Below are 27,945 nucleotides of genomic sequence, written 5' to 3'. Positions count from 1 at the left end.
TAACATGGATAACACCTACAGTAAGGTAGGTTTCTCCTGCAGTAAGGTGGATAACCCCTGCAGTAAGGTGGATTTCTCCTACAGTAAGGTGGATTACTCCTGCAGTAAGGTGGAGTTCTCCTGCAGTAAAGTGTATAACCCCTGCAGTAAGGTGAATTACTCCTGCAGTAAGGTTAATTTATCCTGCAGTAAGGTGGATTACTCCTGCAGTAAGGTGGATTTCTCCTGCAGTAAGGTGTATAACACCTGCAGTAAGGTGGATTTCTCCTGCAGTAAGGTGTATAACCCCTGCAGTAAGGTGGGTTTCTCCTGCAGTAAGGTGTATAACACCTGCAGTAAGGTGTATAACCCCTGCAGTAAGGTGGATTTCTCCTGCAGTAAGGTGTATAACACCCGCAGTAAGGTGTATAACACCTGCAGTAAGGTGTATAACACCTGCAGTAAGGTGTATAACACCTGCAGTAAGGTGTATAACGCCTGCAGTAAGGTGTATAACCCCTGCAGTAAGGTGGATTTCTCCTGCAGTACGGTGTATAACACCTGCAGTAAGGTGAATTACTCCTGCAGTAAGGTGGATTTCTCCTGCAGTAAGGTGGATAACCCCTGCAGTAAGGTGGATTTCTCCTGCAGTAAGGTGGATAACCCCTGCAGTAAGGTGGATTTCTCCTGCAGTAAGGTGTATAACACCCGCAGTAAGGTGTATAACACCTGCAGTAAGGTGTATAACACCTGCAGTAAGGTGTATAACACCTGCAGTAAGGTGTATAACGCCTGCAGTAAGGTGTATAACCCCTGCAGTAAGGTGGATTTCTCCTGCAGTACGGTGTATAACACCTGCAGTAAGGTGAATTACTCCTGCAGTAAGGTGGATTTCTCCTGCAGTAAGGTGGATAACCCCTGCAGTAAGGTGGATTTCTCCTGCAGTAAGGTGGATAACCCCTGCAGTAAGGTGGATTTCTCCTGCAGTAAGGTGTATAACCCCTGCAGTAAGGTGGATTTCTCCTGCATTAAGGGGGAATTACTCCTGCAGCCAGTTGGGAATTTCTGGATAGGTCGTGTAGCATCTAACAGAGTACACAGAGCATTGTTGCTTAACCTACAAAGAAGGGCAATTGGGCCAGTTATGTGGAGGTGGCTGGAGGTCGAAATGTAAAGATAATTGTTTCTCTCGAAATTACAAAAAGACCTGTGCAGCTCTGACTTATGATTATGGATATGTTTATTTTGAAAGCAGAATTTCCCTTTAAATGGCATATTTTAGTAATACTGTCATGTAAACTCCTGTATGTCGGGGACTTTTTGGCCTGTAGTCCACTTACTGGAATCTCTTATTTGTTGCTGCAAATGCATTCCTGAGGGCTTCCATGTGTCTAATGCTCTCCAGAACCATCAGAACACTAAACAAGTGACTCGGTGCTGCTGTACACATCCCTTGTGTCTCTCACTCGGGTCACTGTTCATGGCATAATAGCTAGACACACGTGGACCCCAGTATTTCTTGCTTAGTTGAAGACGTAGGTTTTACACAGGACAGCCTTCCCTTGCAGTAGGACATTTACATATTTCACATGATGGATTTCAGGACATGAATTTTACATTCTGCATTTTTTTTTGAGCGCTGGAGATTTGAAAAAATGCCCTATCAACCGCTAGTGCAATGAATCCTTATGGAATAGTTCATATCTGAGCGTTTCGTCAACTTTCTGCATTTTTAGGGCGATTTTGCTACAATGGAAGGTAATGGAAGAAAAACACAAAATGCTGACAAAATTGCTTTGTGCGGCGATTGCGTTCGCCCTTTTAAGAATAAATACATTGTATTTATTATTTTCAGGGTCAAAGAGATCACTTCCTGACTTGCGATGTACACAAAATTGTAGCACGCAGGTAAGTGCCGGGAGAGGGAAAAAAATCACTCACAAAATCGCAAAACGCTGGATGTGAACAAGGCCTAAAAGTTTGTGTGCCCCCTTCATTACCCCTGGTGTAGTTGCATTCACCCGTGTAAAAGTGATTGCTACTGTAGCAAATAGCAATCATTCATGGGAAGTAAAAAAAAAAAAGTTTAAAGTGACAGTAAAGTGTTTTTCTTTCCTTTGTTGTGTTTCAATACATATTTATTGTATTTTATAAAAGAGAAAATAGACAGTACAGACATATCAATGGCCCTGCAAATATAGGTACATTGCTGAAAGTACAGTACAGTCACATATGCTTAGAGCGCTAAGATAAAGATAGATAAATGTAGATCAAGGCATAATCCAACAATCAACATTACATCTATAACAATAATGAGAAACAATACAAAGGTGGTCAAAGGGGCTGGTAATATAATCCGACTCATCATAATAGGTAGATGTTGCCTGTATTTATGCTTAGATGCGAGTAAAGACATCTTATCTTATCAGGTGTATAGCTGTAAATCAATCTTTCTTTCCTTAGGTAACCCCCTACCTAACTAATTAACCCCTTTTGTCACCTAGGCTTGGCCTTAAGATTCGTGGATACCTGTAATGGCTGCGATCGCTAGAGTGACAGCTCAGGGACCCAACACTTTATAGATGCATCTTTGTGCTGTTGCCTAGCAATGTATCTGTATAGCACTGGGGTCCCCAAACTATGCGCCTTAGCGATCACACCCAATCACTACAGACACACAGGCTGGCAGTTATGGTATGCTATGCTACATGCCCAATTAGTCATGAAATACGGCATGTATGGTATCATTATAACCGGGTACAGGCCAAATAATATATTTTGAGGTGTTTTATAACTGGAACTTGTCATGTGAAAATTAGGAAGCGTGCAAAATGAAAAAAAAAAAAAAAAAAAGTAAAATGCCTTAAAAATTAAACAGTTCTTGGGAAAAAAAATACCCAAAGAAAGCCATATGTATATACAGTATGTATCATTTTGATGGCATAAGTGATTAAAAAGTCATTGCTGTGCCAATTGCGACACAGCTGAAATGCCATAATTGTCAGAAATCTTAATGTGTACCTGAGAAACTTAAGGCCAGAATTTATACTAACCTGGGGCTTCCTCCAGCCCCCTGTGGACCGTGGGCTCCCTCGCAGTCCTCCCTACTGCGCATGTGCAGCCAGGCCATGTGACCCCCCCCCCCCCCCCCCCCCATTGCACTCCTGTTGCCAGACAGCGAACGATTGGAGGATGATAAGGGAATCCACAGGGAGCTGGAGGAAGCCCCAGGTAAGTATAAATGTTGGCTTTAAAGCGGTTTAAAACTCTGACAAAAATTTCAAAAAAATGTGTTTTCCTACTTTTTATAACCCATACAATTATCATATTTGCTTTTGTGCACAAGTATTAATATTCATTTAGATATTATAACTTCCCAAAGTTCAGTTAATTTATTTTTAAAGCTGCTGGTGCATTTTATTCATAACTGTTGTAATTCTGTTGTGAATGCAGCCACCCAGGGCCGGCCCTAGACTTTTTGCCGCCTGAGGAGAAAATGATTGCTGCTGCCGCCGCCCCCCCGTGGGGGGGGGGGGGGGGGCGCCGACGCCGAGCTGGAGGGGTAGCGGGCAGGGCGGGGGTATTGGGTCCAGCGGCGGGGAGGGGGGTCAGACCCCCCCCTCCCTCGCCTGGGTCCCCCGTCCTCCGCTCCCCTCCAGCCTTAAATAGATAAGAAGCGCAACTCGTAAGAGGCAGTGGGCGGGGAGGACTCACCTCTTCCTCGCTCGATCCAGCGTGCGCTCCACTGACGTCCCTTCCTGTAGCGCCATCCACTTACAATACAGTGGGCGGCGTTGCAGGAAGTGACGTCAGTGGAGCGCACGCTGGATCGAGGAAGAGGTGAGTCCTCCCCGCCCACTGCCTCTTACGAGTTGCGCTTCTTATCTATTTAAGGCTGGAGGGGAGCGGAGGACGGGGGACCCAGGCGAGGGAGGGGGGGGTCCGACCCACCTCCCCGCCGCTAGGTCCAATACCCCCGTCCTGCCCGCTACCCCTCCAGCTGGGCGGCCGGCTCCCCGCACCCACCGATGGGCGGATGCCGCCCCTAGAAATTTGCCGCCTGAGGCAAAAGTTTCACCCCGCCTCATGAGCGGGCCGGCCCTGCAGCCACCAGTGATTTCTGACCTGTGTTTCACCCCAGGACTCATCAGCTGAAGTCCTGCACAGCCAGAGAATGTTTACATAAATGTATCAAGTAAAGAATGTGTACACAAGATAAGATTATAAGCAGTTCGGATGCGGGTTCTCCCTGCAGAAGAAAGAGTCATCCCTGTGATGTAATCCTTTGAATGCTGTTTTACTAAAAAAAAAAAACATTGTGTCAGTATATTATATGCTGTTAATAATCTTTTAGAGCAAAGAAGAAATTCTGGGTTATATTCCGCTTTAAGTTTGTCTCAGGTTTCCTTTAAAGGGTACCTGAGATGAACAGAGGTAAGGAATTGATACGTACCTGCGGCTTCCTCCAGCCCCATGGACACTGTTGCCTCCCCGCCATCCTCACCGGCTGCTCCAGTCATCTGTAATGCCTCCCAGTATTAATGTTCCAGTCACGTAAGTTGGGGTCCACTGTGCAGGTGCAGAACACTCCAGTGGACTGGCATGACTGGAGGGCTAATACCTCGAGGGATTCCAGATGACCGGAGTGGCTAGGGAAGACATTGAGGAGTAAAAACCCAGGAATGCGAAGTGGTTAAAGGATACCTGAAGTGGCATGTAACATGATTAGATAAGCATGTTTGTACAGTTCCAATCCTATATACAGCTATCCTGTGTTTTTCTCACTGTGAGAGTTAAGAATCCAGGGCTCTAAATGCCAATTTATATGCCAGAACTGCATATAAATTATCTCACTGAGAGATAATTACAGGTTGTAAAACTCTTGTGTGGGTGAGAGCAGGGAACAGATAAAAAGTTTAATTGTTCAAGATTTATCTGTATGGGAGCTGAATAAACATACCGTAATCATCCACCGGAGGCAGTCAAGACTATAAACTTGGATTTTTAACCTTTTAAACCAAAATAAGACAGTTTGATTCCAAGAAATTATTATTATTAAAAACTATAAATACAATTGTGTATATCATCCATTTTGTTTATTTTTTTACAATTCAGGCCTGCTTTAATATCTCTAGATTCCATAGCTAGCCTTTTCTTGTTAATGCTGCACGCACTTTCTGTACTGTTATGATTTCAGACTGATTTTTCTCTGTTTGGCATAAGCACCCTCACTACTGCATGCACAGTGATAAAGATGTGTCTATTAATGAATGTTCTCTTTTATTTCTCCTGCTCTTTGCATGTTCCTATCCTTCTCTTCAACCTCTTCTTTCCTACTGGGGCTCTCTACTTCTCCCCGATGCCTTCAGCTCTCTGCCTCTGAAAGCTTCGAAGAATGACAGGGTTCGCAGCTTGAAAAAAATCTCTCGGTAAGAAATCTCACTGGTTGACTGATTGCGCTCAGGATTTGCATGTCATGTTGGTGGAGCCCATTGCTGGCTTTGGAATGTTTGTGCTGCTCAGCCCCCTGCTGGACAATAACATTATGATTGGCTGCTGACGTCCTACGTGGGTCCTGCTGCTTGATCCAGCTGTGTGATATCAACGTGTTATATTAATCCTCTTCTGCTGCACAGGTTCATATTTTCGCCAAGATCTGTTTGAGAGTTATTTGTGCTTAGATCTCCGAGTAGGGTCACAAGAAAATAATGAAAATGAATGTAGCAGAACTCACAGCAGAGGTTATATTACATATGTGGCTCACAGTGGTCATATTCCATTTGCTCTGATGTTCATAGATTTAACCTTTTCCATTCAGAAGCAGACTTGGAAAAAATGTAACCATCAAAGCATCAATGGGGATTTTTTTAAATAATTAAAGTGAAACCATCTCTAAAATGACAATACTGTAATTGTAGTAGTAGTAGTAGTAACAATAAAAAATGTATCAACTCATACCTAACCCAACATCATCTTAAAACAAAATGCTTTGTTTGAAAGCTACTTGTGCAGTGTGAGTTCCTGTTGGCATATCTCGTTTAGCTGCCTAGTGCAGCCAAATGTGTGTGTGGCAGTAAGGCTCCTTTTACACTTAATCAGTTGTTGTCAGTTATAACTGAAAGGGCAACTGATTTTCAAAGTAATGTCCATGTTTTCCTATGGCTCAGTTTATACTGAGGGCTTGACTCACAAAAGAGTGCTGACTGTTAGCACGGCCGTTTTCGCGCGAGTTTTCGCACGATCACGAATTTTCACGCGCAATTAAACCGTTTCGCGGGCAAACTTAAATTTTTGCGCAAAATCATTATCGGTTTCATGCGCAAACGCGAATTTTCGCGCGAAAACGATAACGATTTCGCAGTAAACCGTTTGCGCGCAAAAATTTGCGCGAAAACGGCCGTGCTAACAGCACTCTTTTGTGAATCAAGCCTTAACGTGTTTTAACTGAAATCTTTTTCATAGTGCACTGCTATGGAGAAGGAAAAAAAACGCGTACCAACTGATTGAGTGTAAACAGGGCCTAGGGAGTTATATTTACCTGCTCCGGAAAGCTTCTTCTCTTCCTCCACCGGCAGCTCTGAACTTTCTGCAGATCTTCTGGGTCCCAATAACATCCGATCACATGATATGACATGTGATCGGGATTCAGGAAGCCGAGTCAGCGTTACTGTGCTACCTGGTGGTGACAAAGGGGGGGATGGTAGAGACTCTTCCATTACCCCTCTTCCACCACCAGGTGGTGCTGTAGCGCTGACATTGTCTCCTGCCTCCTGGTCACATGTCATATCATGTGATCGGAACAGAGAAGACATGTCGGGAGTACGTGTAGGAAGAAGAAGCCGATCCAGCCATCCCGACAGGTAAATATAAAAGCTCCCTGCCGCCCACTCTGCATACCCTTCTAGCCTGCCAGGCTGGGGAAGGCACACTTCTCCAGCAGCAGAGAAAATTTGGCCCTGCAACCAAATAAAGGCTACTAAAGGGTTAAAGGAATCTTGTAGTGAGGGAAAAATACACCCCCTCTGATTATATTACTTATTTAGTATTTACTGTATATAGTGCCAACATCTTTCGCAGCGTTGTACAGAGTATATTGTCTTGTCACTTAACAATCTAATCCCTACCATTGTCATATGCCCATCATAGTCTAGGACCATTTTTTTAGGGGAAAGCCAATTCCAATTATAATACTCTGTGTGTTTTTGGGATGTGGGATGAAACCGGAGTACCCAGAGGAATCCCACGCAGAGATGGGGACTACATACAAACTTTGTGCAGATAGTGCCCTGGCTGATATTCGAACCAGAGACCCAGAGCTGCAAGGCGAGAGTGCTAACTACTACTATCCATGCTGATTGTACTTCTAGTCAGTGCCATCAGTTACCTGACAAGTTGTATGGAGTGTGGCCTGAGTGCAGTTGCCTCAGTTCTACTGCAACAGGGACTCTGTCATTTGACTACATTTTCCATAATGTAGAAAATATAAGAAAACCCAAAGGGATTAAGGTGGCAACCAGGAGGTTGCATGAAACTCAGGGAGGACCGCTTCTGGCCACAGGCCACCTAGACAAGTGTCTGGAGTGCCACCTAGTTGTAAGGGAGCATGCTGCACTACCACTATGCATTTTTTCCACGCATTTTCTTTATTTTTACACAATGGGTGACAGTGAGGTTTCTTGCCTATTGTGCCAACATGTTTTTTCTTTTCCCCTGAGCTTGGGTGCATTGAATGAGCCATCACTGGCAACAAGAGAAGTGCTTTATATTTATTCCCAGCCATAGTAGCTCATACATTCCACCCCTGTGAGATAGGAAAGAGTAGCAGCTTTAAGTACAAAAATATTTGGACAGTGAACACTCTCCCTGTGACATCAGCTATGAGATCCATGGAGAAAGTTACTACACAATAACTTCACAAGTCCTCCAACTGAGTGATTTTTCTGTTTCATGTACATGCTTAACACCTGTAGTATTTAAATAATAATCTTATCTATACAGAAGACCTCAAAGAGGGACAAATTAGGAGCAAGGAGGGGTTTGGTTAAAAAATAGGGACTTACTCCCAAATTGGGCAATTTGGGCCTGGCCATTCATAGCATCAAGAAAATATAGTTAAATATATTTGATTGGCTGAAGAGATAATGACAACCTCCTGAGACAGTTCAGGTTCCCTTATTATAAGTGATGAAGAGACCTGAACTGTTGCTATTGTTATCTAATGACTTGACCAGAACATAGCACTGCCCTCCCAGTAATGATAAGCCTAGACTGATTAGCTGTGCAGAATTCTTCTTCCCACAAGCATTCTGGGAGGCCAGTTACTATATTTTGTACTGGCTTTGTAACTCTCAGTAACCAAACATTCCGCAGAGATTACCTGGCAGGACTGAAGATGTAGCCACCTGTGATACATTTCACAACATGAATCAAGGTGAGGAAAGATTTTACAATGGGAAAATACAGACTAATCTATAAATTAATATTGTAAAAAAAAAAAATAGCAGTTACATTATTTTCACTAAAATTTCCCTTTAAAACTCTGGCTGCTGTAAAGGGGTTGTACCTACAATGGACGGCTATACAGGAGATGTGAGTCAGGAGACTTGCCATGACTCACCATGGGTCTAATTCACAACCAGCTATACCTAACAGAAATCTCTTTATGGGCACCCACAAGGCTGTTGGGAGCAGGCTGACAGCAGTAAATGGCTTTAGCCATGAACTGAGAATGTCGTCTTGCATGGCCCCATCTGCTCTGCCATCCACCTACCTGAGGGAGTGTTACTGGTGTGTGCCTGAAGCAAGCTGCTTTCTAATACTCACTGATGATCTGTGCGCTAACACATTAATGAGCAGTGTGATGAGCATTTGTGATGCCCATGGCTAAAGTCTCAGCTCTGCTCTCACCCGCTAATGTGTGATGTCCTCTATTACATGGAAACTGTTATCCTCAAGAAAGAGTGAATGCCTAGGGATTTTACTTGTAAAGAATTAGACCACAAGCAAATCATTTCTTGTTGTTTGGAAAAAGAAAAAATAAAGTGAGACTTTGGTTAAAAAAATGTCCCTTTTCCAGAAAAATGGAATCTACCTTCAGACATTCCATAGAGTGATGATAATGTTACATCTTTGTGTCTGCATTCCTGCTAGACCTAGAGGATTCATGTTGACTGTGGACTTCCTATTGAAAATACAACCTGTTGGTATGTTGTACAGATCCTCTTAAAGGGAACCTGACATGGGGAGGAAAGAAAAATTGTACATACCTGGGGCTTCCTCCAGCCCCCTCCAGGCTGATCACTCCCTCCCCATCCTCCTCCACTGGCTAAATTGTCTGGAATTTGGCCCCGAAAGTCCTACGGTTTGGGACGCCATGTGTGTCCCGGCCGTGGGGGCGCACCCATCACGCTCCCAGTGACGGAGGAGTGTGAGCGACTGGACTGCACCAACAAGCCCTGACTGAAGAACTTTCCGGGCCAAAATCCAGACGTTCCAGGCAGCGGAGGAGAACGAGGGAGTGATCAGCCTGGAGGGGGCTGGAGGAAGCTCCATGTATGTATAATGTTTCTCTCCCTCCCAGTCTCAGATACACTTTAATCCTAGGTACACACTATGAAATTTTCTGGCAGATTTACTGTCAGATCGATTATTTCCAACATGTCCGATCTGATTTCCGATCGATTTTCCTATCAATTTCCGATAGGTGTGAACGGAAAACAGTTGGAAATTGATGGGAAAATGATCGGAAATCAGATGTGATATGTTGGAAATAATCGCCAGAAAATCTCATAGTGGGTACCTAGCATAAGATGCCTATCAATCATACAGTATTGGTTGTAGAAGCTTACCAAATCTGTGTAGCAGAAAGGTAGACTAAGTGAATGTACTTGATGAATGGATATATGAAGTAGTCCCTTACACAGAAAGTGGTAAGATTCCACCATTAACCCTTTTCAATTTTTTTTTCGCGATGACCCACGTCCCCCCCAGCACTTACTTTATTCCGGTGTGCGGGGGGGGGGGGGGGGGGGTGGGCAGGGGTGATCGAGAGAATGCTGCTGAGGAGCGATCTGGCCCAGTCTCGCAGTAAAGCGATTAGGCGACCCGGCATCAGCAGGGAAGGGCCGGTGCAAGCTTGTGCACTGTAGCTGTGTCCCCATTGCATGCGAGCCTGCATAATAATGATGTTACACGGCACACAGTGGTACTGAAGGGGATTAAAGTGTTAGACTTTTACCGGCACTTTGATCCACATAGGCTGACGCCGTGCAGGACTAGATCCGATAATGGCAACCCTACCAGTGAGCCCAAATGCACCCATGTAATCTCTAAATTACCTGGCAGAACAAGGGGCTGGCGGCGATCAAAGTGTCAGACTTAGTTTGACACTTGGATCTATAGGGGCTAATGCTGGGTCAGATTTTATCTGGCAACAGGCCCCTAGTGGCAGCCATGTTTTCATGTGTCGGACTGTATTTGACATTGGACCTATACTGGAATGTGCCAGTTGTCTGACATAAGATTGGAAAGGGTTAATGGGCACATTTACTTTAATGCCTTCAGACACTGATGAAAAACAAGTTTACAGGTCGGGTATTCTGACATTCTTGTTCCAGGAGTGTGTCTGATGCTATTGGAGCCAAAAGTTTACATCAACTCACAGGAAACAGATGGCCTCCATATCCCACTCCTCACAGGTTCAAAGGTCTTCACCAAGGATGGTCCATGAGATACCAATACTTTCAAGTTGATGCAGGACTAGCAAATACCGTATGGAAATGTATGCAGCTAGAAAATAGTTCCACATTGGCAGCATTTGATTGGTCTGTTTTGAAGCTGCAGAAATTTGCATAATCCTGCATCAACTCAGAATTATTTCCACCTCATTAGTCTTCACAAAGAATCTGATAAACACATTTAGTTGAAATTCAAAGGCTCTGCATTCAACCATCAAGTCAGGAAAACCCAAAACTGACCAAGTCAAATTCTAATGTAATCAGGATGATAAGTGAATATAAGCAGTTCACTGTATATAAGCTAAGTGCAGGACAAAATACCTGTCTTATGAGCCTACTGTGCTTGCCACTGCAGTACAGCTTAATTTCTCTCCCTTCTGGAAGCAACTAATGAGTGGTTTAAAGAGAAACTGTGACCAAGAATTGAACTTCATCCCAATCAGTAGCTGTTACCCCCTTTCTCATGAGAAATCTATTCCTTTTCACAAATGGATCATCAGGGGCTCTGTATGGCTGAAATTGTGGTGAAACCCCTCCCACAGAAAATTGTGTGGACCATGGTTCTGGCAATTTCCTGTCTGTGAACCTCATTGCATCCTGGGAAATAGCTGATTACAGCTGTTTCCAACTGCCAAAAAAACATGCAGCATCTCCTTCCAGTGACATCACCTACCAGCAGTAAAAATGTCACTACGTGATAAATGTCAGAATGTAAATCAGGGAGAGGAAAGCTTTTACAATGGGCAAACACTGACTAAATCATTTATACATAATTATTGTAAAAAGCACTTTTTTATTACATTATTTTCACTGGAGTTCCTCTTTAATCGCCTGTGACTATTTGACATGAAATGTAAGAACAACATTGCCAGAATCTGTTTACTAGCATCCATTACAGTAAGAACCATGTTTCTACAAGCAGAGGTGAGGCTCCATAAGAAGTACCGTATATTCAGGCGTATAAGATGACTTTTTGAACCCTGAAAATCTTCTGCAAAGTGGGGGGTCGTCTTATACGCCGGGTGTCAGGTGCGGGGTGTCAGTATTTGTGCCAGGCAGAGCTTACCGGGTGCAACACCCTTGGCGCAAAGGTCCGCTCGTGTCCTCGGTCCTTCTATGACCTCCACTGTCCCCCTGCATCATTCATGTCCGTGTTTAAACATTCAAAGCTACATCATTCATGTCCGTGTCCAGTGTTTGAACATTCAAAGCTACAATACAGTAGCATCTTGCGAGCAGCCGCTCGCGTGGGTAACAGGGAAGCCTCCTGATTCCGGGTCACCTGACTGGTGACATGTGCGTAGGAAGAGGAAGACACTGAATTGGGGAGCGCACATGTCACCAGTCAGGTGACCCAGAACCAGGAAGTTGCCCTGTTACCCACGCGAGCGGCTGCTCGCAAGATGCTACTGTATTGTAGCTTTGAATGTTCAAACACTGGACATGGACATGAATGATGCAGGGCGACAGTGGAGGACATAGAAGGACCCAGGACAAGAGCGGACCTTTCCGCCAAGGCTGCTGCACCCGGTAAGGTCTGTCTGGTACAAATACTGACACCCCACACCTGACACCCAGTTCTAAATGGCACAGCCTGAACTCTTTTCCCTCCCCTGGATGACTGCAGCACCCAGTAATATGCAATGGGTGTATACAGGGTGGGCCAGAGGACAGAGGAGGCATGTTGTGAAGAGGGGTAGTCTTATATTCCTAAGAGAGAAGTAGCAGGTAGCAGAGGTCTTAAGCCTGTATGGATGGGTGCACAGCTGCAAGAAAACGCAGCTTAATCATTTTTATATTAACTCAAAAGGTGTAGTTTCAAAAGTAATGCTAATCCAAATGATTGCCTTGTACAATTTTGGTTGTAGATTGGCTTTAAGGCGCAATTTATTTATTACATGCTAGCATGGAACTACAAGTATCAGCATTACCTACCCACAGCCACAATAAGTGTAGGACCACAGTGTGCCAAATGGTGTTTTCAAGAGAGATGCGAGAAATGTGCATGCTGGTTATTTTAAAAAAAAAAAGCTTCAGGCAGTACTTTATACAAAGACATATTTTTCTTTTTCCAGTGGAATGCTAATAAGAGCACACCCACAAGTGATCCAGTCTGTTTTCAACAGATTTATACCACATTTTTTAACAAAACATGACAGAGCAAAGACAAGAGACAGCTGGCTTCTAAACCTAGCTTTACAGTACACTATATTCAAGCTTTGGACTTTCCATCCTAACATATGCTATAGACTTCACACCTCTGTTGTGCAAATGGACCGTGTGATTGTTTTGGGTGGCAGTCTGATGTGTGCACAAGATTGTTTTGGGTGGCAGTCTGATGTGTGCACAAGTAGGGCCGCCAATAGGAGGGGGCAGTGCAGGGAGGGGCCCTGTGCCCCCAGAGGCCCGCAAGGGGCCCGGGCTGCCCCCCCATTGCCGGATTACCGCTCAGGCCGCCTGTGAGGCAGGAGAGCTGGGGTGGGTGTCGCACACCGTCAGCAGATCAGTTGTTTTTCGGCTATATCGGCTGTCTGCTTTGGCTGCTGCTTTCCTTCACAGTCTCTCCTGCATACACAGCTTTGCACGGAGAGGAGAGTGCCCCTCCCTTCCCTTCTGACACTGAGTGGCGGGGCTGAGCCAGCACCCTCCACCTCATACCGCTGACCCAGCACAGGGAAATAGCAAGTATCAGGAGTGGATTTGTTTAACTTAAAGAAAACCTGAACTGAAAATTAAAAGTCAAAATAAGCTTACACAAGTCATACTTACCCCCCGTGTAGTCTACTCCTCAGTGTCTTTCTCCTGTCCCGCATCCTGTTTGTTCACTGTGATCAAGGGAATTTTCCGTCCTCCATTTTGAAAATGGCCATTACCCATAACAGCTTTCTGGTCAGCACACAGTTAAACTGTAACATCGCCCACTTGAGCCATAGGGAACCATGGACATTACCTGGTACATCAGTTTTCCTCTCAGCTATAACTGACAGCAACTGATATTTTACTGACAGCAACTGATATATTTCAGATCTGACAAAATATTGTCAGAACTGGAAGGGATTATTTTCAGAAGAAAATTGTCAGCTTCTGAGAGGAACTGATGGCAAGGTAACTATGTAATGTTCATTTGAAGTTACCTCGTGTGTTTATTTTAAATATTTTTACTCAGTACAGGTTCTCTTTAATGCTATTCAGAGGCATCACTAGGGTTGGTGTCACCGATGCGAAACTCATGATGTCACCCTTTTCTGACCCCATGAACTCTCAACCTCACCTGTCTAAACAAAACCAACAATGCCCTTTTTGTAGTAACATTGCTTCTTACTGACATTTGTTGAAAATGAGGTTGGGAAGGCGCTACACTGGACCCATTTTGTATAGCGGGAGAGGGGAGATAGGGATTGTTATATTGCCCATAGTTTGCCATGCGGAGTGTGTGGCGGTTGTTTCTGGCCATGCTAGGGTACGGGGAGGGGGTTATAGAGCAGTACAACACTTGCTATGGGGGGATTGTTATACTGGTCACACTTTGATGTTGGAGTTGGGGAGTAAGGCCATGCTTGCAGAGGGAGGGATTCATGATTTTTATGCTAGCCACAAGCTGGGTATGGAAGGGGGGTGTGAGAGGGGTACCATGCTGGATGCACTTGATATTGGGGATGGGTGGTTGGATGGGACTCCTTTGCTAAGGGGTGAATAGGGGGATGTTAAAGTTATTACCACAGGGCCCTGGTGGTCTCTGAACTCTGTTATCAGCTCAACATGGAGCAGCCAGAAGGGAGATGTGCAGTAGATAGAAGTAGATCAGGCACTAGCCTGGTCTATATTTACAGAGCCATACTCCACTCTCCCTTAGTTCGGAGCTTGGTGTCACCCCCTTTAGCTGGTGACACCTGGTGCAGCCTGCACCTAACACCCCCCCCCCAGTGACGCCACTGATGCTATTGTTTCACCCCATAACAAAAATACTTCCTGTTCTTTTCCTCCCTCTTTATATAATAGCACAAGCTCTCCAGCTGTGTGGATCATAGGCCCCTTTTCAAAAACCATCTTCTGCAAATGGTTTACATTTCCACTAGGTTTTCTGTTTTTCCAGTTTCTCAAGATAAGAAGTACAAAAAAGCAGAGTGGGCTGGTTCTGCCAGGGATGACAGCTGCGTATTACTGTTAACAAAGCAGGTGCTGGTGGTGTGTGTGTGTGTGTGGGGGGGGAAGTCAGGGTCCCGGTGGGGCACTGGGACCCTGATTCAAACCAAATCCGAGACACAAAATATGCAAGAAACTACAGACAAACCTGTTTGAACAAAAAATAAGGTGATGGGTAATAAGGAAAAAAATGTCAAGTGAATTGCCACACTTTTTGTAATCTCTCTCTTTTTACCTCTATCTCACAATCTCATTTTTATTTTTTTTTTGCAAACATTTCACTGCTAGTGCCAGAAGTTCTCAGTCTGATTCCGCAGTGTCTTTTGCGAGTACACATTCTGAGCTGCCCGCAGAGGTAACATGAAAGCACATCTAAGATTCCCCTTTAAATGTAACGCTCCATTCTCTTTGCTTATTTCAGTGAATTTATCAAGTACATAAAGCCAAGGAGAACATTCTACGGCATGCTGGCTGACCGTCTGTGTGACGGGGACCTGGCAGTGAGAGACGGCTCCACATGCTGGAATGGAGAGGATGTGGTGGAAAGGTAAGCAGATTTTCTACACAGTAATGGCCGGTTGTAGGTGGGCAATTATTGAGAACAGATGGTTTTATTTCAGGAGGTCATTGGAAGCAGCTGTGTTTTGTGTAGGATAACTGGGCAAGGGTGATGAGCAAACGTTAAAGTGTATGTGCAGGTTGTATTTGTGAAACAATATACAGCATCAGTACCGTTTATTCGACCTGACAAGTGATCACAAGACCTCTGCTCTAGTGTGCTACAAAGGAGTCCGTACTGCTGCCCCAGTGTCTCCTTACTATAGTTGCATAGCCCTGAGCGCTTCACTGTCATTCCATCTGTATGGGTGTTCTGGGGTGAGCCAGGGAGGGGGAGCCATCTAGGTAGCAGTCATTTTCACAGAGAGCTGAATAAACAAACAGAGGAAAATTTCAGGAAATGTTCTGCGGAGTTCCTCTAACTTGCTCTATGCAAATGCCCTGACCTTTATTCAATTCACCTTTTCTCCTAGGAGATTATTTTTAATCTTCTGTTTAAAATAACTATTCTACACTCTGCAATTGAAAAAGTATCAAGATGTAGGTGAAAAGGTACTCTCAAAATTATTCTGAAATTATTCAGAGTATTTCTTGCTTGCTGGCAGCTTAAAAGTCATTTTTTGACAAGGTGTGAAAATATCACCTAGAAGAAAACGTAGGAGAAAAAAAATAATTAAATAAGGGCCGTGGCCCATATGCAACTCACTTTTTTGCCTTAGTTTTCTCCTAGGTGATATTTTCACAACTTGCCAATAAAATGCCTGTTAAATAACCAGCAAGCAAGAAAATACTCAGAATAATTTTGACAGTACTTTTTCACCTTCTTTTTGAGACTTTTTCAGTTGCAAAGTGCTGAAAAAGTATTTTACAGAGAAGATGAAAAAATATCTCCTAGGTGATATTTTCACACCACATCATAAAATAAACCTCCAGCAAACAAGAAAATATTCAAAATAATTTTGACAGTGCTTTTTCACCAGCATTTGGGTACTTTTATCAATTGTAAAATGGTGAAAAGTTATTTTAACCACTTCACCCCCAATGGTTTTTACCCTAACAGACCAGAGCACATTTCATCTGTCAGCGCTCCCCCTTTTCATTCACCAATAACGTTATCACTACTTGTCACAACACAATGATCTATATCTTTTTTTTCGCCACCAATTGGGCTTTCTTAGGGTTGTACGTTTTGCTTTAAATTATTTTATTCTAAATGTGTTTTAACAGGAATAATAAGAAAAAAATGGGAAAAAATCATCATTTCTCCATTTTCGGCCATTATAGTTTTAAAATAAAACTTGCTACTGTGAATAAAGCCCACGTATTTTATTTTTCCAATGTTCACAGTTATTACAATGTTTAAATTATGTACCACGTACAATGTATGGCGACAATATTTTTTTTTTAAATAAAGGTGCATTTTTTCAGTTTTGCCTCCATTACTAATTACAAGCTCATATATGCAAATATAACAGTAACATACCCTCATGCCATACATTGTAAAAAAGCAGAGACCCTAACATAACTATTTATGTAATTTTTTTTAAATGGTGTCATTTTTTTTTTTACAAGTATCTTATTTCAGTAACTGAAGGGGGGAAGGAGGTATTAATTTATTTTTATTTAATGTGTAAAATGTAGTGTATAGTGTGTATTTTGTATGTATTTTTTTTGCCACTAGATGTCCTCAAACTCACTGTCTCTGTGAGACAGAGAGGGTGCTGTTAAAGCATTTCTTATTGGCTTCTCGTTGAAGCTATGATCTTTGCTTACTGGCACTTTAATTGGTAAAAGTGGACCCAAATTAAAAATACAAGATTTCAGAAATAAAATCTATTTTCTAAATTATAATAATAAATGGCAGTCTTTTTTCAGCTGCATGATGACAAATATAAAATATTTTACATTTATTGGAGGAACCCCTCCTTTCCTTTCATATTGCCGGGACAGAATCTGGCAAACTGGTGGAGTAGGTGGTGTCCGGCAAAGGAGGAATTGCTAATGGCTGCCCCCTGTATAACCTTAGTTATGAAAAGAGAAGGGTGAAAAGCATGCACTGAAATGCTCATAGGCTTGAAGGAGTGTTTATTTATCTTTGTATGTGTCAGAGTGGTGCCACTAAATATTTTGAATTAAAAAAATGTTTGGTTTGGGTCCGCTTTAAGGGAAGACTTCTTCCTTTTCACCAATTGCGGCTCTGCGGCCGGGTTCCGATGGTAAGTGCGGTGGGGGCGTGATCATTCACGGTAGCGGGGAGGATGTTTTAAAACATCCCTGCTCTCTGTTTAGAGCAGGGAAGTCAAACGCAAATACAAAGTGGGCCGAAATTGAGTTCTGGACCAAGTCATGGGCCAACCTTAATATCTAGTGGCCACCTCTCTCCCTTATAAAGTTCCCTGGTGTCTAATAGCCCCCTTCATCCCCTATAAAGTTCCCTGATGTTTAGTGTTCCTTCCCCCCTCATCTATACAATTACCTGGTGTTTAGTGGTCTTCCATCCCCTATACAGTTTCCTAGTGTCTAGTGGCCCCCTCCTTCCCCTATACAGTTCCCTGGTATCTAGTGCTATCACCCTCCCCATATGGCTTCCCTGGTGATCTAGGGATTACCCTCCAATATAGCTTATCTGGTGGTCCTAAGTGGGCCAAACATAATGCAAAGTGGGGAAACCTCCTGAGGGCCAAATCTGATATCTCCGAGGGCCAGATTTGGCCCATGGGCCGGAGTTTGACATGTATGGTTTAGAGGGACCAACATGATGTTTTAAAACAGTGTGCGGTCTGATAGTGGTTAAAGAGAAGATGAAAATTATCTCCTAGGAGAGAAAGTCAATTGCATATAGGCCACTGTGTGCAAAACTGAAGTCAGGAAACAGAGCAGAGAATGGTAAATTCTGTTACCAATCAGGTTGATAGGAGAATTGAAACAAAATTGCTTGGAAATGAAGCACAGGTTAGTATTTTCTGGAAGTCAGCTATGTGGCGTTCCTTTGGTTTCCCAGGCATCCTCCTGCAATCCAAATAAAAAGGTAGGCTAATTAGCTTCCTCTTTCCAAAAACGTGACACTCAAGTATGGTTGGGACAATAGGCTGCAAGTCTATTGAAAGGCAATGACTGATGTGTATTGCTCAGAGCTCTCTGTGAGGTTTCCCATCCATGGTACTAAAAGAATGTGACATTGTTACACAATTTAAAGAGGAAATGTCTATAAAGTTCAACATCCTGAGCCTCTCTGCTTCTTTATCCAAAGAAAAGCAAAGGCACAATGGTAACATGTTCTCTATAACGAGATATAAATATTACCACCCACTTCCTAGTAAGACAAGCTGTGGAAGCCCTTCATTGTAAGAGAAGCACTCAAGCCTTCTTTAAATACAGGTATAAAATGTGCCATAATGACTTACCTATGGCAATATACTGTATTTCACATCTTAACCTTTTCAGGACCGCCTCTATGAGATCCTACGCCGCACTTGTGGCTGTTCTAGCCTGATGCGGCGTAGGATCTACGCCGGCCCGTAGTTTCCGCTCCCGACGCGATCGTGCGCACCCGGAGGGGGAGATTAAGCTGTCATATGACAGCCAACATCTCCCCTGAGTGATCAGCAGCCATCGCCGTCGAATCGTAGTGATCAGTTTGACAGCTGCGGCGGCAGGGGGGGAAAGAAGAGGATCCACTCACCTCCCTGCCGTTCCAGCGACGATCGGCGCCCCCCTCCGCTCTGGCCGGCATCTCCGCTCCATCTGACGTCAGCGCCGGGTCCCGGCTTGATGACGTCATCAAGCCGCAACCCGGAACTGATCGTCAGACAGAACGGAGATGTCGGCCGGAGAAGAGGGTCCCGTGTGGCTCATCGCTGGAGCCTGGAAGGTAAGTGAAGGCTGCTGGCAGAAGGAGGGGGCACAGGCCAACATGGGGGGACACCAATCCAGCCAGCCACACACGGGATCCGGCCACCTGATCCCCCCAAACGCGCGCACCCCCTCCCGCGCAAAATGCCTTGGTCCTTAAGGGGGGGTAGGCGGCCGGTCCCGAAAAGGTTAAAGTAGAACTAAAGATTCACTAAAAACAAAGTGTTTCACTTACCTGGAGCTTCTGCCAGCCCCACTGGGGCATTCAGCTGGGGGTTACCAATGTCTGGAATACCCCCTTGAGACTCCTGTACCTGTTAAAAAAAATTCCCTGAAATCGCTGAAGCGGGCAAGCTGGTAAATATACAGAGGCTTGCCTTCTGCTGGGTCTGTGGGAAAAACTCAGCTCTCTCACCTTTGTAAAGACTGCATGTGAACAGCTACATAAGGTTTTTCACAGGTTGAAAAGTTTTTGACCTAAACTTCAGGAAGGCTGCCTGCAGCTTGTGTGAGAGGTTGGCAGGGACAGGAGACACATTACAGGCAATTAGCCTCTGTGTGATGTGGGACTGCAATACAGATACGCTCTCTGCTCTATCTAAGCCTCTCCACTCCTCCTCTCTCCCTCATTCACCCTTGTTTTCCCCCTTCCCCTAGTGCTGGCTGGATGTGTCCGTGCAGCCATGAATTGCACCTTTGTGACAAAAAGTGTGTCTTCTGATATGAACATTAAATGTGGAGATATGTTTGGTTTCTATGCTGTGTTGTAAAGTTAGGTGTTAAAAGGCCCAGCACAACTGCAAGGGTTTTTTTGTCTATTCATTGCTGAAGATACTATTTAGATGGCGGTTGGTATTGGCATTGCTTTAGGGCTCATTCATACTATGTGCGGTGAGTCATGACAGACAGCACCACACATAATGCCTGCAATGCAGGTAGCATGAAAGTCTGTAAACTTTTATGTTATCATTCACACTACAGTTTGCGTTCCCGTGTGCTGCGTTGTAACTTAGCTGGGAACATCATCGCACACGACCTATGCATTGTCATGCATTTTTTTTAATAGAATGGAAGCTGCTGACTTATGCGATTTAGCACATTGCAAAGCATGTATGAAATTGCCTGCATGCTTGCGTTGCCTATTGTGAAAGGGCCCTTTGTATCCCTTTGAAAGTTTTGTAAAAACTGGGTACTAGCTGTACCTTTTACAGAGGAACAGGTCTTTTGGTGCCAAATTCTTTTGTCCCTTTTCAAGCCTTGGAACTGATGTACTGATCTATATACTGACAATATATGCACCCTTCTACTGGAATTGGTTTGTGAGACTTGAAATTTGTTTCTATCTTCTGAATTGATATGTAGCTTATTTACAGATGCTAATGTTATTATTATTTAGTATTTATAAAGCGCCGCCATCTTCCGCAGATGCATATATCCCTGCATCATGTGGCTATCGCTTGTGCTGTGTGACACTATGTGGCATATTCCACTGAATTGTCCAAACTAAGTTTATCTCCCGTTCCTCTCTCGGGGAGTTGTTCCAGCGCTGTCCCCCATTCAAATTTGCTGCTTCCAGAAGCCCTCAGAAACACTCGTGTCCTTGAGTACTTCCAAAGATAGGCAGCTCCGTAATATGCCAGCGCACTTTTGTGCATGGGCAGTATGGAGCCACCTGTCTTTGGAAGCACTCGGGGACATAAGTACTTCTGGACCTTTCAGGAATTCCCCCCCCCCTTAAAAATCCTGTGCTTGCCCCTGAGCCCCTTGCAGCTGTCCTGTCCTGGGCCGGTCCTCCATGATCCTCCATTCCCCACCGTGGTGCAGTTTTGTTCCACAATAGTGTCCTGCAGGACAGGAACACAAAAAATGGATGCACGTGGCCAGGGCCGCGCAGGTGCAAAGGCCGTCGACTTACAAGTCGGCGGTAATGAAACTGCACTGCGGTGGGAGAAAGGGAGGATCATGGAGGACCAGCGCGGGACAGTATAGCTGCAAGGGGCTGGAAGAAGCCCAAGGTTAGTGAAACACTTTGTTTGTAGCGAATCTTCATTTCCACTTTAACCACTTTTACTGTGAAGAACCCCTTTGTAAATGGGGTAAAATTACACTGTATGCCGATTATGTGCTCTTGTCCTTTGTACTCAACAAGGGATAATAAGATCCAAAAAATGTCGATAACATAAAAGTACATGAGTCTAGGTCACATTCTGTAGGCACTGTATTCATGTAGCACACATTTCATACTTGTGTATGACGTGGCCACAAGCAAATATTACTGTTCCATTATGAGTTTGAGAGAAAAATTCAAAGAGAAGAGCCTACAGATGTGATGATCCGCTCAGCTGGCTGCACAGGCAGACAGCTGTTTGTCCATTCCTCTAGTCTGTGGGCTGCAGGTCTCTGGAACAGAGACCTGTCTTTCCATTGCAAGTTTCTGGTCTGTTCTCTTGCTGGGGAATTTGCATACATTCGTTATGCAAATCCCCTACCTGCCTTCTTTGATGACTGGCACTATAAGAGCTTTATGTTTCCCAGAAGGCTTTGCTGGTCAATTCCCTTCCATGGTCTGTTCCTGATGGACACTGCTGGAGTGTCAGCCGTCGCTATCTAGTATAGTTAATTCCTGGGGGTTGCTTTAGGCTCCCCTTCTAGCCCAGTCAGGTTGTATTATCTGTTTGTTTGTTCTGTTGCCATTGTCCTGTCCCAACGGTGATCGACAGGAAATGGTTCTGATCTCTGTTCTTGGAGCATAGCTGGTGCAGCGGTTGCTACCAGCTATCTCTTCTGATCTGTCTCTTTGGATCATGCTAGCCACTTTTCACTAGCGCTGTGGATCCTTCTGTTCTGTCTCCTGGGATCGCGCTAGCCACTTTTCACTAGCGCTGTGGATCCTTCTGTTCTGTCTCCTGGGATCTCGCTAGCCACTTTCGCTAGTGCTGTGGATCCTTCTGTTCTGCTACTCTGTACCTGGATCGTGCTAGCCACTTTCGCTAGTGCTGTGGATCCTATCTCTCGCTTGTCCCTGTTTTCGTGTGTCTGTCTTGTCTGCTACGCTTGCTGGAGGCTCGGTGAGGTAACCGTTACGCAAGCGCTCGCGTTCTCTGTTTCATGTTTGTCTGTTAATGGTTAGTTAGGCGTGCTTGTCTCTATTGTGCTTATCACGTGGAGACCGCGCATAACCGCGTGCACTGTTGCGAATGAGTGCGGTGTTCGCGGTTAGCTAGCGTTTGTTATTTTCCGTATCTCCTCATTGTATTATTTGCTGTGCCTTTGCTACCCTCGTGCCCTGTTTTGCTCAGTCTTGTGTCTCTGTCGGCAATCGCCATTCTTGCGATTGCATTCCCACTTCGTTTCCGCCGTTGTGTGTTCACCGTCGCTGGGTGGTGACTAGTTTGGTGGACACACATTGGTTCTGTCCCTTTGCTCTGTTTCTTGTGGGCTGTCCAGCCCTTCCTGATCGTACCTTGTCCTGGATCTGTACAATTCCCGTCTGGCATCTGTGTCTGTGCAGCGACTGTGTTCGCCTGCACTCCACAGCGCCGTCTGCCGGAGGTAATTGCCCTCTGCATAGCACCTAGCCTGGGTGTCCTCAAATATACGCTTGTGGAGGAAATCCGCCGCGTCAGCGCACGTCTGGTGCGCTGACCGCGAATACGATTCCACAATCGTTACAACAGAATAATCATGCCCTAACTGTGATGCAGCTGCATGGGGCCCCTGTCTGTCTCTGTACTGTGACAATCCAGCCCCGCGATCCCGTCTACAAGAGGTTAAAAGACCGGTTGCTGGATCGTCAGAAGAAGGTAGTTAATGTGACAGAGCATGCCAATCCCGTCTAATCTGCTCCCATTAGCTTTAGCAGGAAGTACGGTGAGCAGACTGACAATAAAGATTTGTCGCAACACTGTCGACAATATGTAATGTGATAATCATTTACCAATCCCGTATTACTAGGCCACTGTTGCCATGCAGGTCTCGTGCACTCGAGACTTCTGATTCACTGTGTGCGTAGTAAACTGTTAAGATTGGTTGGAGGTGCCCATACATATACATGTACTATCACAATTGTATGTACAATCGGTAAACTAAAAATATTGATTTTTGTGCTGGAAATGGTAATTTCACTGCCACCACTCTCCGATTTGCTAGGGTGAAGAGACTCCAATGCTATCATGATACGGTAGTCAGCCCAATCACGTTTGACATGATCCAGTCACCGTTCGGGGAATAGTCACTTCCGAAGGCTTAAAGACTGTGAGCAGTGTAACGATTAAAGAAAGGTTACTGGGTCCATATAAGATGCAATCTCGATTGTATGTCCAATTGATAAACTAAAGTTATCGATTCCACACAGGAAATCGTGTACTAGCTAATCCTAGAAGGAAGAAACTGTTATCTATAACCTAGCTAGCTAGCAAATCAACAATTTATAAGAAAATAATAAAACAATGCAGTAGTATGACTCTCCAGAGGGCAGATTCTTTGTATCAACAATCAGATGACCAGAACAGGCAGAAGACTAAACGATAAAATCGCTAGTTTTATTCTAAAACTACATACACACAGCATACTTTAGCCCACAGATAAATATACCTGTCTGGAAGAACAGATTGGTTTGATAGAAAGAGAATAGAGATGAAAGAGAAACAGAATGTCTTAAAATACAGTTCAAATACCGTTATTGGTAGTCCATGCGGCAATCGTAAGTCTTTGGAGAAAGTCCTAGATGGCCAATTGCCATAGAGGCCAAGGGGCCCTTTTGTGTGAAATAATCCAAGGGATTTTTGCCAGTGTCCAGCTGGCTGTCAGATGTTATTTGACAAATCTTTCAGATGATGGACTTTGGACGCCGGACAGCTGTGTCATTGGGGTTTTAATCCTCACTGTAGATGGGAGGGGTCGTGACATGTACAAGTCCGGCCTTGTGAAATTTAAATAGGGCAGTGCCCCGTTAGACAGGGAGAGATTTTGGCCCAATTCATGTTTTGCCTGCTTTCTCCGTGCCCGTAGGTCACACCCGGAAACAGAATGCATATTCGCACTCCGCATAATCTGCTGATACTAAACATGAGGAGTCTGGGTGACTCATAGCACCGTTCTTACTTTCACCCTTTGTAGCATTGGTACTGGAAGGTCCAGATGGTTGAGAAGCTCTCAGGACCAGTGTCACGTGAAGTCCAACACTCTCTGCGAATTTGAAGGATCTGGTATCTCTGTAACACCAGAAATATTACAAATATAGTAGTCTATGGATTATTCAGGGTTATGGTAGAGTCATCTGCTCTCTGAGCTGAGCCAGCTGGGAGATGGTCTCCTTTGATCTTCTAGCTGAGGGAACTCTAAGAGACTCCCTGCGGAGATCGGTTCCTAATAGTCTAGAGAAGAATGCTGTTTATGAGGTTTTGTCAATCTAATCTTTAATGGATGGTTTATAAACTCTATAGGGTGTCCCATGGCCAGAAGACCCGCTCTTCACACTTAGATGAGAGAGACTATGTAATTAGAAAACTGCCAGTGCTTACTAGCAGAGCCAGAGAGTAGGAAAAAAAATTGATTTGAAAAAATGACATTTTGGTTGCTTGCAATGAAACTTGCGTTTGTGACGTAAATGGCGCACAAACGGTTTTCTCAGGAACCGTGTGAGCGTCGCATGTACCTTACCTATCTTGATTTTACATGCTTAGACAATCTTGCACACCTTCCTGCTGCTTAATGCTGAAGGTGGAAGACTTGGACAAGCCCACAGCTGTATTACGAGAGGAAAGTTTAAGCATACAATTACTTCCATACACTTTGATAAAATTGCAAAACACATGGACTTCTCTTAAGGTCCGTACACACGCCCAACAAGTGCACGACCAACACCACAACATGCCTGACACGATGACAAACCGTTTACATGACGTACATTTCACCAACCAACTAAATGTCCAACTCATTTGCATACTGCGTGCACAAGCAAAAGGACGGACTGCACAAAATGGTTCCATTCAAAACAAGCAAGTTGCTTGACTTTATACATACGTGCCAACTGCACAATACTAGTTGTTCCGCCGGATGGATCGGGCAAACCGCCTGTTATCAGGCGCTTGTCTATTTGTTTGCCATGCGTACATGTCCCGGATTGTGGTCCAATGGAGCAAAATCAGACGACAATCAGGCCGTTTTGTTGGACGCGCGCATGACCCTTTACATTCTAACTTACTTTGCATTCCAGGGGACAGCCAGACAGGTATTGTAATTTTCACAGTTAAAGGGAAAGAAAAGCATTATGCTAGTAACGCCAGAAATGTACACATTTTGGTTGAAGTGGCTCTATAAATTTTATAAGCTATGGGCTTGCTAGACACCAGCGGCTCTGGATGCAAGCCTGGCTTCAGGGGCATAAAGAGATGGTTTGCATATTCAGTAGCGATGCATCATGCAAAACCATAGTTGCTGACTCAAAGCTGAATTATCGCAAATACCTTCTGTTTTAAGAAGACAAACTAAACTAGACAGAGAAAAAAGAGACACAAGCACACTGGAGATAAGTAAAAGCAGAAATGGACGCAGAGAAAAGGAAGAAGCAGGGATAAGTATGTAACACTGGATCCAGTCCGTGGATCATAACAAATATGGTATATAATATATATTGGCTGCCTCTGAATATGTAAAAGAATTTAGACGTGTTTCACTTAGTTGGCTCATAAGAAGAATTCGTGAAGGACTTAAAGAGACTCCGTAACAAAAATTGCATCCTGTTTTTTATCATCCTACAAGTTCCAAAAGCTATTCTAATGTGTTCTGGCTTACTGCAGCACTTTCTACTATCACAGGCTCTGTAATAAATCAATGTATCTTTCCCTGTCAGACTTGTCGGCCTGTGTCTGGAAGGCTGCCAAGTTCTTCAGTGTTGTGGTTCTGCTATGAACTCCCCTTCCAGGCCCCTCTATGCACACTGCCTGTGTATTATTTATTTAGGGCAGCTTCTCTCTTCTCTCTTATCTTTTACAAGCTGGATAAATCGTCCTCTGAGCTGGCTGGGCTTTCACATACTGAGGAGTTACAGACAAGGGCAAAGCTGTTTGCAGGAAGAAACAGCCTGACACTTCAGTGGATGATAGCTGCAGGGGGAAAGAAACACACAAATGATCTCTTGAGATTCAAAAGGAAGGCTGTATACAGCCTGCTTGTGTATGGATGTATTTTCTATGTGTGGACATACTGTACATCAACCTACTTCCTGTTTTGGTGGCCATTTTGTTTGTTTATAAACAAACTTTTAAAAACTGTTTTTAACCACTTTTAATGCGGCGAGGAGCGGCGAAATTGTGACAAAGGGTAATAGGAGATGTCCCCTAATGCACTGGTATGTTTACTTTTGTGCGATTTTAACAATACAGATTCTCTTTAGTAAATGTGAAATATCCCCAATCTTCTCACATATGGACAGGACAGACCATTTATGGGAACAGTGCACATAAATACCACATTCAATCTTCCATAAATTAGAAAGGCATACATATAATTTATATGATCAACTGTTCATGTGGCTTGAAAATATACAGGCAAATCTGAATGCAAGAAAACATATGCAGCAGTCCTTTTGTGATTCGCTTTTGTAAATTTCATGATGTTGAAATACTTAGAATAAAATTTTAGAGCATCTGTTCATTAAGCTCATCCACAAGAGTTGTTGACAGTACTATTCAGCTCTTGCAATGAGAAACAATGTGGAGATACAAATTAATAACAATTTCCCCTAATGGCCTGAAGCAGCTGAGAACATGGGAACAGGGAGTAAATGAGACAGATGTCCACCATACAGAGACATTGAGGCTTCATAACATGCCAGTAGTTGCTGTGGCTTTCAGACTATCTTCCTGCAGCAAGCTTCTCACAGCATCTGTGCTTTGGGCTATCTAGCAGAAATATATCTGTGTCTTTACTAACCACAAGCTTCACTATTAAGGAACTCCACTGGACTTGACTGTATTATGGAAAAGTACTGAAGGATTGTAGATTATTGGACCTGGTCAGCTGTACTACAACATAGCCACACTGATGATGTCTACTGTAATTTGTGTGCAATGTTTGAATATAGCACTGTACCTACTTGGCTTGTTAAGTCCTAACCAGCATTTTCTATTCATCTGCACTTCTAGTCTCTATAAGAATTAAAAAAACGTAGTAAATGCTGACATTTGTAGAGGGCTTTTTTTATCCCATGGGACTCAAAATGCTTGGGTAGCTAAAGAGAGCTGCTAATTGGATCGAGCTTAATAAGTAACTGGTAGGCATTTGTAGTAGGGAGCCTTGCCCATGAACTCCCTCTTAGATAGGGTTTAGTTCCTGACCGGACTTGTATTTTGAGCTATATCACCTATTATCATGTTTCACAATTTCTATTTTGGGATTTTCACAATGATTACATTATGTTGGGACAGAGGCAGGTAGGATGCATACATTTGAAAAAGCTGCACGCTAATTTAGGCACAATGTTAAATGCAGGGCTGGGGAGTCTGAGTCGGGGTCGAGGAGTCAGAGCAATTTTGTACCAGGAGTCGGAGTCGTTGATTTCATAAACTGAGGAGTCCTGAGTTGGATGATTTTTCTACAAAAATCCACAGCCCTGGTAAGTATTAGACTGAGGAGCCATTTTGGGTACCTGGAGTCGGTGGTTTCATAAACTGAG

The 27,945-nt window shown here is 44.0% G+C and overlaps 1 protein-coding gene across 5 annotated transcripts in view; it reads left to right on the top strand.

Annotated features, from left to right (window-relative positions):
- LOC137571506 (glypican-5-like) overlaps positions 1–27,945 on the top strand; it is a 557,948-nt gene that overhangs the window by 296,233 nt on the left and 233,770 nt on the right. For 4 of the 5 annotated variants that reach the window (XM_068280728.1, XM_068280727.1, XM_068280726.1 and 1 more), the window contains 2 exons: positions 5,349–5,408; positions 15,280–15,405. In XM_068280728.1, the coding sequence (XP_068136829.1) occupies positions 5,349–5,408; positions 15,280–15,405 (186 nt within the window). The remainder of the gene's footprint in view (positions 1–5,348; positions 5,409–15,279; positions 15,406–27,945) is intronic. The other variant, XM_068280725.1, reaches the window with a different exon arrangement.

This window comes from Hyperolius riggenbachi, chromosome 4 (genome assembly GCF_040937935.1).
Source record: "Hyperolius riggenbachi isolate aHypRig1 chromosome 4, aHypRig1.pri, whole genome shotgun sequence".
Taxonomy (NCBI): Eukaryota; Metazoa; Chordata; class Amphibia; order Anura; family Hyperoliidae; genus Hyperolius; species Hyperolius riggenbachi.
The sequence above is the reverse complement of the archived record's forward strand: the minus strand, read 5'-3'. Positions and strand labels throughout refer to the sequence as shown.